General features: G+C 54.7%; 1 protein-coding gene across 1 annotated transcript; it reads left to right on the forward strand.

The window, feature by feature from the left end:
* Window positions 1–2,241: 2,241 nt before the first annotated feature.
* GHRL (ghrelin and obestatin prepropeptide) lies at window positions 2,242–6,271 on the forward strand. Its single transcript, XM_060308639.1, has 4 exons — window positions 2,242–2,349; window positions 2,573–2,689; window positions 5,584–5,692; window positions 6,222–6,271. The coding sequence occupies exons 1-4, from the start codon at window positions 2,242–2,244 to the stop codon at window positions 6,269–6,271; spliced, it is 384 nt and encodes a 127-aa protein (XP_060164622.1).
* The last annotated feature ends 3,776 nt before the right edge of the window (window positions 6,272–10,047 follow it).

Consider the following 10,047-nt stretch of genomic DNA (forward strand, 5'->3'; position numbering starts at 1 on the left):
CCAAACTCCTTGGGCCCCCAGCTTCCAAACTGTGCTTATCCCAACCCCGCACCTCCTTCTAGGCCTTTTCTTACAACCCGCCCCATTGCCACCCTCCTCCGAGCACCCAGCCTTCTCACTGGGGCCACAGTCTGCACCCACGCCTGCTGTTCCCCTCCGCTCCTGCCCCTCTGCCTGCAGCAGTGCCCTCCCTTCAAAGCCCTGCTCCACTTCCGCCGCCTGGATCACGGAGCCCTTCCTACCCTCCCAGCCCGAGCCCAGCTAGAAGTGAGCTCCTCCTCTGAAACGCTAGAACGTCTACACAGACAACTCACCAAGCCCTTAGGAGTCACCACCTGGGCATCCTGTGGGATGAGCCGCTGCGGGCACGTAAGGAATCCCCCACGTGGTTGATGCGCTCTTCGTCCGCGAACATCTGACGTGGCAAAGGCTGGCCAGGGTACAAAAAACAGTTGTCACCTGCATGGTACTTGACAGGTTACAAAGGATTTCACACCCATCACCTCAGTTAACCCTCAAGCCCCTGTGAGAGGCAGCCGTGAGCAGGGGGACGCTCAGTGATCTGCGTAAGGCCAATCTGTGTGTGCTCACCTGTGGCAGCACCAGGTCCCGGCTCTCCTGCCCCCAGGGCACTCTGCTCCCTCTCAGAACCTGGCTGGGCGAGGGGAGAAAGGCCCGCACATTAAGAAAGACCAAGCTGAGCAGAGCCATCACCACCACCCAAAAGAAGGGATTGGACACTTGCCTCTTATTGTTGCCCTCAGTTTGTACTGGGCTGATTGCATCCCTGTGGGTCCTCTTTACACACTCGTCCATCCCCTGTATTTCCTGGGAGTTGGTAATTGATACTACAGCATCTATAGACTCAGGTTTGATTTTTTTTGCAAGGTGGAGCATGTGATTCTACCAAGAGTTACAGAAAAGTAAGACTTTTCTTATTTGCTTGTTTCTTATTACCAAATGAATATTCAACCTAAGCACTAAAAATAATTACAAAGAAGAAAAAAATTCAATAGCATATGTCCTTCCAGATAGTTGGCTGTCTATATTTGTTGTATTTTTATCTTGTATTTTTTCCATAAAATGGGATCATACTACACATTTTAAAAAAAACAACAGGACTGGAGTTCAGCCCCTGTTGGAAATGGTCTCTGCCCTGCTCCCCTGCAGTTTCCTCATCTGAAAAATGGGGCTTCCCTCGTGGACGTGTGAGAGTTCCACGAGCCAGCGTCCCATGTGCTCGGGGTCTGTGGGAGCCAGAGCAGCATTCCTCATGGAGAGCAGCTAGCGCAGGGGCAGGACAAGCTCCTGAGTTCGAGTGAGGATACCTCGTTCTATCCCGGAAGGAAGGGAGTGGCAGAAGGGCCAGTAAGCCAAGGCCGCAGAGCAGCAAAGCCAGACCAGACCCAGGGCCACTCTCCTCCCTCCCACCTAAACCAGGGCCAGGCACGCTTGCAGAGAGGAGCAGCAGATGGCCACCTCACGTGGCTGTCCCAGGCCACCCAGCCATCTCTCAGGGCGTTTGCCCACCGCTGTTGATTTCTACCCCGAGGACAACGTGCGCAGTATTTTTAGTTCCCAAGGAATGTCAATCAGCCCCCGGATACTGGCCTGCCCTGAGGTGGGGCTGCTGGTTTAAAACAAACACAGGCTGCCTATATAATGACCAGACAGCCACCAGGCACCACCTCCACCAGGAATCCCAGGTAGGCACTCCGGCCACTCTCTTGTGTGTGGGAGGGTCTGTTTATGGGTTAATTCACCTCCACTGCCGGGCATCCGCAGGCCCATCTGAACTCGGGGAGGTGGCATGACCTGGGGCAGCCTGGTTGCTCAGAGCTGGGCTTGGGAGCCACCCCAGGGCCCCCATGTCTCCTGGGACCTTGCCAGTTCAGCTTCCTCAAACATCCTCGAGAAACTTGGCACAAGGTCCTCGGGGCCTGGGATAAAGAACATGGGGAGTCCCACTGCCAAGCATTCTGCCCCCAGATGAACAGTCTTGGAAAAGAGCACCCACATCCTTCCATCGGTCCTACCTGGGGGAGGCGGGCAGAGAGGGCGCTAAGAGCCGCTCTACTCAGCAATCATGGCCCCAGGTCCAGGTCAGAGCCCTTCAGCCTGTCTGCTGGGCTCAGAGGCACAGGGAGGGAAGCGGGGGGAAAAGAGGGGACGGAATGGGGGCGCATGCTGCCCAGAGATGCTCTCTCCGCCAGGCCCATCTGTCCCCAGCCGGCCGAGGCCATGCCCTCCCCAGGGACCGTCTGCAGCCTGCTGCTCTTCAGTGTGCTCTGGGTGGACTTGGCCATGGCGGGCTCCAGCTTCCTGAGCCCCGAACACCAGAAAGTGCAGGTGAGACGTCCCCCCACGAGGCCTGCGCTCTGACTGGGGAATCTCACTGCAGCCCTGCCGTGAGCTGCGTGAGCTGGGCAGTGGCTCACCCTCTCTGCACTTCAGCCTTCTTCTCCCAGAGCACAAAGGAGGACTCTGGGTCTGACCATGGGCCCACACCTCACTCTGCTTCTGGAAGGACAGGGAGGCTTAGGGCCCTAAGGAGAACACCTCCTCTTTCCAGCAGAGAAAGGAATCTAAGAAGCCGTCAGCCAAACCAAAGCCCCGGGCCCTGGAAGGCTGGCTTGACGCAGACGTCAGAAGTCAGGCGGAAGGCACAGGGGACGAGCTGGAAATCCAGGTGGGTCCCTCTGCAGCTTTATGCTTTCTGCAGTGGAGGGGATGGGGCGGGGGAGGCCGTGGAGAGGCGGCCATCCACAGGGACTCACTTACCAGCCACTCAAGGAACATTAAACAGCACAAAAACAGTGGACTCTGCACCACTGGGCTCTGTTGAGATGGGCTTTGCCGATCAACAGGCAAACATCTAAGCAACTTTGCTGTATTAGGATGAGCCTCAAGCAGAGGGGAGAGGGGGCGCCAGCAGATGCCAGGTGATCTCAGAGGGGAGCCAGCAAACAGACACTCAGGAAGGAAGAGCTGGTCACAGACTGGAGGCGTTTCCTGCAGAAAACTTTCTGATCGACTCAGGGGCCCCTCGGACCTTACCTTACCCAATCTTACCAGGCGGCGGCCTGGACAGGTGAGCGGTGAGCCCAGCTCTCACCAAACCCCACCTGTAGACGAGGATGGGGCTCATCAGGCTTGCTTGAGCTTTGATGAATAGTTCACAGGGTAGGGGAGCCGTTTAGAGACAAACGGAGGACTAGGAGAGAGAAAGCGTGAAGGCGTTTTATAGTTACCCCTGCCAGGCGGCCACGGTCCGGGGAATGGTTCTGACAAGAGTTTAGGTGAGGACAGATCCCCGCACGCAGGGAAACCAGAATCCCCGGGTGGTGCCTAGTAACTACTGCTAGTAACTGCGGTCTCACTCTCCGGCTGCTTTACCCTCCTGCTTCGCACTTAACCTCTACAACCGCCTGTGAAGTCAGTGGGGCTGGTTTCTGTGCCCTCATTTAGAGGTGAGGAACCGAGGCTCAGCCCAGGGAGCTCACTGGGCTGAGGGGCCGCAGCCCTGCATGGGGAAGAAGTGGGACCCACAGTCTGGGGGACTCCAGTCCCCAAGCCCTGTGTCCCCATCACCGGTCTGGCAGAGAGCGAGCAGGTGGCCCAGGAAGTCTCCTCTGCCCTGCCTTGGCCTCCCTCCACCTACCCCCAGCCTCTCCTCCCCTCAGGGGTCAAATCCCCAACCCTCGCCCTCTGACCCTCGCCAGGCGCCTCCTCCACCACGTGTGGGACCCCACCCGCCACGTTCCCACTCATCAGCCTGCAAATCCTTAGACTAAAACCAGGGAACTTTCCCGGTGAGACTGCCAGGTCCAGCGGGGCCAGAGACGCCCTAAGTTAGCCCAGGCGGGGAAGAGGTTCCAGTGGCTGATGACTCGCGGCTGGACGTTTCCAGTTTCCACAGAGCAAACGGCAGGCCCTGCCTCCGCTAGAACCAGGAGTCTGAAATGTCGGAGGTGGTGAGACGCCAGAGGCAGGTGGGAGGCCTGTGACACAGGCCGCAGAGCTCTGGCTGTGCCCACCGAACCCCTCCAGGGCCGGGGTCCCACCTCACTCATCCCAGGCCCCTACAGCCCCTCCAAAAGTTTTCCTGAAATCAATCAAGTTTCAGAGCTGGAAGCTTTCGAGGCCAAGTTCCACCCATCCCCCACTGATCACATGAGACACTAAGGCACCTTTTCAAGTCGCTCAAAGCCGCACCCCTATCCAACAGCTGCTGCACCTCCCGTCAGTTGCCCGTCGCCGGTTCCAGGGTGCAAACCAGCCCAGCAGGTCCCCAGCTTGGTGCTCGTGGTGCTGCAAAGTCGGCTGGGATCATCCAACCACCCGCATGAGCCACAGGGGTGGAGGCGAAATGAGCATTTACTGAAGGGAGGGAACAGAGGGGCCTCAGTTCCCCCAAAATCACTCGTATCATCTCCACTTGCTCCACCTTCACGGTGGAGACAAGAGGTGGAGGTAAATTTTAAAAAGGGGACCAACAGATACCTGTTGTTTTAATAACATCTCTGAGCATCTCTGCTCATCTGTGAAATAGGAGCAACAGTGGCTCCTGCCCGGAGGGAAAGGAGCTCAGTCTGGGCCTGACCAGGGCAAGGGCTGCACGCAGGGCAGGGCAGGGGCTCTGGGGCTCAAAGAGGCTCCAGGGCTGGTGGACTCGGGCCTGCAGTCTGGCCCTTGCCTCCACCTCCCTCTGTGGCCCCAGGCAAGTCGGGGCCTCAGCTCCTTCATCTGAAAAATGCGACTGACGTGTCCTGTCTGGAGGGCAAGGAGGCAGGAGGACCAAGGACCGAGGGCTCCCTTTCAGACCCAAGATCCCTGCGTCAACTCATCCAGAATCTCAGTGACCAACAGGGCCAGGCACCCAGGCAGTTACTGGATGAACGGAGCTAGATAGTCTCCGCTCCCCAGGTGAGAAACGATGATGTGGCCGAAAACAGAGCTCCTCCCTATTCACCCAAAACTGAGCTCCAGTAAATCATCTCATAGGCTGCCAAGAAAGCAGGGGAAATGGGGTGCTCTCCCTGTAGAAGGGATGAGACGGAGGCACAGAAGGAAGAACAAACTTGGCTCAGAGCATCGTTCTAGGGAAAGGTCAGCTTCCTGTCCAACTTCCCACAGAACAAGGAGAGGCCTGTGCAAATGAGAGAAAGACCACCTGGGAAGGGAGGAAGGTGGGGGGCAGAGACCATCCCCCAGGCTAGTGCTGTGTACACCAGGGAGAACCCTGCTCCCCAGATCACCCTGCCAGGGCCTGAAGCTCTACCACTGGCCATTCAACCTTATGTCTTCCTAAGCTGCAAGGAGCAGGGAACAGCTTTTATCAGTAACCTTCTCAGAGGTAAGGAAAGAGGGTACAAGGTAAGCCTCCTAAAGATGGTGCGGATGGTAAGACTAGGCCTGGGCAGGAGGGTAACCTGGCTGAGCTGTCCCCTCAGTGGTGCCTGCTGGACCCCAGGCCCCCCCTCTCTCCCTCTCCTGAGAGCCCAGGGCCTCCACTGGGATGGGGCGGGGGGGCGGGGCACGCACGGGAGGGTGTGACCTCTGACAACTCCTGGGTCCTCCTAGTTCAGCGCCCCCTTTGACGTTGGGATCAAGCTGTCAGGGGCTCAGTCCCACCAGCACGGCCAGACCCTGGGGAAGTTTCTTCAGGACGTCCTTTGGGAAGACGCCAGCGGTAAGTCCTTTCTCCAGTTTCCTCGGAGTCCCAATGTGAGTCCGCCTATGGGTGACAAAACAGAAGTTTTCTTCCCCATCCCTGCCTCTCAAAAGAGCTCCTAATTCCTCTTTCCCAAACACAGTCATCCCTCAGTACCTGCGGGGGATTGGTTCCAGGGCCCCCAGCTTTTAGAGGATGTGCCCAAATCACACGGTCCATATTCTGAGGCCAGTGCTCCCCCCATTACAACACACCACCTCCGTCACCTTGGGGAAGAAAAGCCAACTTTGACGGCACTGGCAGAATGGCGGACACAGCACTATTTTTTTGGTGGTTTTTTTTTTTGGCTGTACTGCACGGTATGCGGGATCTTAGTTCCCTAAGCAGGGATCGAACCCGTGCCCCCCGCAGTGGAAGCACGGAGTCTTAACCGCTGGACCCCCAAGGAAGTCCCAGACACAGCACTTTGACTTGACCTCTTGCTTTTCAGAAACCCCAGCCCACAAGTGACCTGAGTCCAGCCACCTCTCCGTTTTCCCACCCTCAGAAGCATTCACCTGGCTTCCAGAACGCTTCCGAGACCACCCCCAGCTCTGAGGGGTAACAGTCTAGGAGGTGAATAAATGCTCAAACTGGATGGTGAAGGTTCAAAATGTTTATTTCAGGAAAGAAGAAAATTTCACATTTCACAGAAAAACACCCCTGCCCCATTCTTGGTCTATGGTCAAAGGGAAGAGAAAAGAAGAACATGTAGCAACGAGGTGTCAATGCTTAGAAAACCAAATTAGACCCGTTTCTACAAGCAGATAAGGCTACTGGGGGAATGGAGGTGGGGGAGAGAAGGTGGACAGAAAGGGGGAAGGAGGGGCGAGACAGAGGAGAAAAAGGAGAAGACAAAGTTCCTTTAAATATCAGAGCTTCCCGATGCAAAGCTGCACAGAGAGCTTATTAACAACCAGCAAGGCCTGTGTGGACAGGAAAACTTCAGGTGACACTATCAGAGCCAATAGCCGTTGCACTGACATCCATGGGCAGAAAAGGATGCTGGGAATGTGAGAGCCTGAGTTTGAAGTTAGATTGAGTGGGCCGCTAACAATGGCTAGAGCCACTGCTGGACACGGCTGACCTAACTCCTCCTCCTTCCTCCTCGTCCACTGAAAAGACCTGGCACAGCAGACGCCACCTCACGTGGCCAAGGCTGGCCATTACCTTGGTTCCTTCACTGATTTGGAACACCAGGTTGATGTCCAAAACCACTTCCAACTCCAGCTCACAGCTGAAGTGAGCCTTGGTCCTTAAGTTCCACAACTGAATTCCAGTGAAGACCCAGTCTTCCTGGGAGGAATGTCACTTATCAGTCACTTGCTCTTTGGTATAAACACGTGAACTGACTTGAGAGCTACTGACGATGGATGCGTGATCACGAGGGGAGGAGCACCGCCCATCCCGACAGGTGCGCACCCATCGGAAACACGCAGGATGCCCCTCTGCGAAGCTGGGGTAACATCCATATTCTGGAGAAACCTCTGTCACAAAGGGCTCCCTCTAGGAGCCAAGTATCTTCTCGAGTGAAATTCTGGCCATCTGGCACTCAAGGCACAGCCCTACAGCACTAACCACTGATCACACTAAGTGGGCACCCCGAAACTCCACCACCATGCCTCACACCATGTGTGAGGAGCCACACATGGTCCACGGAATGTCACATGATCAGAGACCCTCTTAGAAATGCAGAGTCTCAGGGCCCGCCCCCGCCCTAGTAGGTCAGGATCTGCATTTTAACAAGACCCCCAGGCGCATATACAAAGTGGCTTAGAGGCCACGGGGTCCTATTCAGGCAGCAGAGCCAGGTCGGCCCACCTGGCTTAGAGCGGGTGTGGACTCTTACATAACTTAGGAAAATGCAGACTTGGCCAGGGTGCCCTCAACAAAACTGAGAGCGCATGAAAAAGCTGTCCTGTTCCCTCTTTCACTTGTCTCCCCGCCCAACTCTCTAAGCCCCAGCTCTGCTGTCAACTCCATGCCCATGCATTGGGCACACAACACACACACACACACACTCTTCCATCTCTCAGGGAACCACACACCCGACTACCTGGCCGCACAGTGACGTAGCTCACCAAGCCCTTGCTTCTGAGAGCATCTGCCTCTAAGTGGTAATCACACTTTGAAAGGATTATCCCCACTAGAGGAATCTAAGGTATTGGAGAGCAGGTGAACTACTTGGGTGGAGGGAGAGAGGAAGCAGAAGTCCGCCTCCATGAGCCAGCCACTCGCTCTGATGCAGAGACCCACACGCGCGCCTGGAGCTGAGGCACGTCCCAGCTCTAAAAGCTTAGTAGGGGTGCAACCCTGATCATCACTAGCCAGGCCCACCGCCCTCTTCTCAACACCCAGCGGAGGCACCGAGACTCAAACATGGTCAAAGGGCCCAAGAAACCAGCTCCCGACCTGCTGGAGAAGCAGCCAGACGGGGCTCCGGGGAGGATGGGGGCCAGGCTCTGGGGGGAATGCTGGTCACCTGATGCTCGCCCACAAAGACAAGGCCTTACTCCTTTCTCAAGGGACACACAAGCCTTCTCTCCCACTTGCCTAGGTCATTCGCTCCAGAAACAGAGGTTAAGCGCCCACTCTGGTCGGGCTCTCTCACCTGCCCCAGGCAGCATGGTGGGGTGGAAAGCTGAGGCCTTAACGCTCACACCTGAATCTGAACACCAGCTGTCTGGTCCAGCCCACAACACTGAACTTCTCAGGCTCCTCCCATGTAAAACACCCACCCCACCCCAGTCACTATCAAGATTGAACACGGTATGTCCCACGAGGACACCTGCACATAGAAGACATTCAATTATCCTGATAGCCACCATTTACAGCATTCTTGCTGTGCACCAGCACTGTTCTAAATACTTCTTACATGAACTTAACGTAATTTCAGTGAATTTTCACAACAGACACACTTCAGAGGGGGAAAACTGAAGTTCAGAGGAATTTAGTGACTTCCCAAGGTTATATATCAAACACGTTTCCGACTCACCCAGAGCTGTGGGCTCAGGCCCCCACTCCCCCACATTCGGCTGCTTCTCTACCAATGTCACCCTCTTGCCCTGCTGCTTAGGGTCCTAGGGATTCCTTCTGTTTCTGTTTTTCATTTTCTTTCATAATACACGGGGTCAACTTGGAGTGGGCTGAGGACAATTTCAAGTCAACAACCAGCAGAAATAAAAGTGATCACAGGAAACAGGCAACACACTTGAGAAAACGTAGCATTTCAAACCTGGTCCCACGTCGGCCTTCTTGGACCTGTTCCTGCACGTGTCACTTCCCAATACCACTAACTTCCGGTTCTCTGAAGCAGCTGTATATATCCCTGGGCTGAGAAAGATATTTGCTGCAGAAAAAAAAAACCCTCCTTATAAAAAACTTTATTTTATAATATACCCAGTACATTAGTATAACAGCTCATGTATTTAACTTTTGTTTAATTAATTTATTTGTTTTAATTTTTGGCTGTGTTGGGTCTTCGTTGCTGTGCGTGGGCTTTCTCTAGTTGTGGCGAGCGGGGTCTACTCTTCGTTGCTGTGCGAGGGCTTCTCATTGTCGTGGCTTCTCTTGTTGCAGAGCACGGGCTCTAGGCACACAGGCTTCAGCAGTTGTGGCACTCGGGCTCCACAGTTGTGGCTCACAGGCTCATTAGTTGTGGAGCACAGGCTTAGTTGCTCCGTGGCATATGGTATCTTCCCAGGCCAGGGATCAAACCCATGTCCCCTGCATTGGCAGGCGGATTCTTAACCACTGTGCCACCAGGGAAGCCCGTGTTTAACATCTTACACACTTACAGAGGGGTAAGAAATTCTCTTACGACGGTGTACAGACAGAAGAATAGAGATCCATGCTTGGCTACCTTCCTTTAGTCTGAATCCACTTCCAAACATCATCGACAAATGAGCATTTTCAGGGAGCACAGGGCTGCCTGGCCACTGACTGACAGTTCTGCTGCCATCCTGGACACTTTATTCAAGCACCGTACACTTCAGTGGCCCTTTGCCCTGATCTTACAGAAATGCCTGAGGCAAAAATGAAAGTGTTCACGGTAAATGATTACTATTGGTCCCAAACTTAATACAGAGAGATGTAAAACACGAGAAAAGCCAAGAGCAGATTTCCAGCCACAAAGAGACTATCACTGTGTCCAGTGGACATAGCTGCCATATGTCCAGCTGGGACAGAGCTGAGACAGTGAGTAATGTGCTGGAAATACGCAAACCAATGACTGTGCATCTGACATGAGGCATCAACAGATTCCAAATTTCTTTACCATTCTTGGAACAGAGCCTCCCTTTTGACGGGTTTACTTTGGGCTTGAGCACTTACTT

Source organism: Globicephala melas, chromosome 11 (genome assembly GCF_963455315.2).
Source record: "Globicephala melas chromosome 11, mGloMel1.2, whole genome shotgun sequence".
Taxonomy (NCBI): domain Eukaryota; kingdom Metazoa; phylum Chordata; class Mammalia; order Artiodactyla; family Delphinidae; genus Globicephala; species Globicephala melas.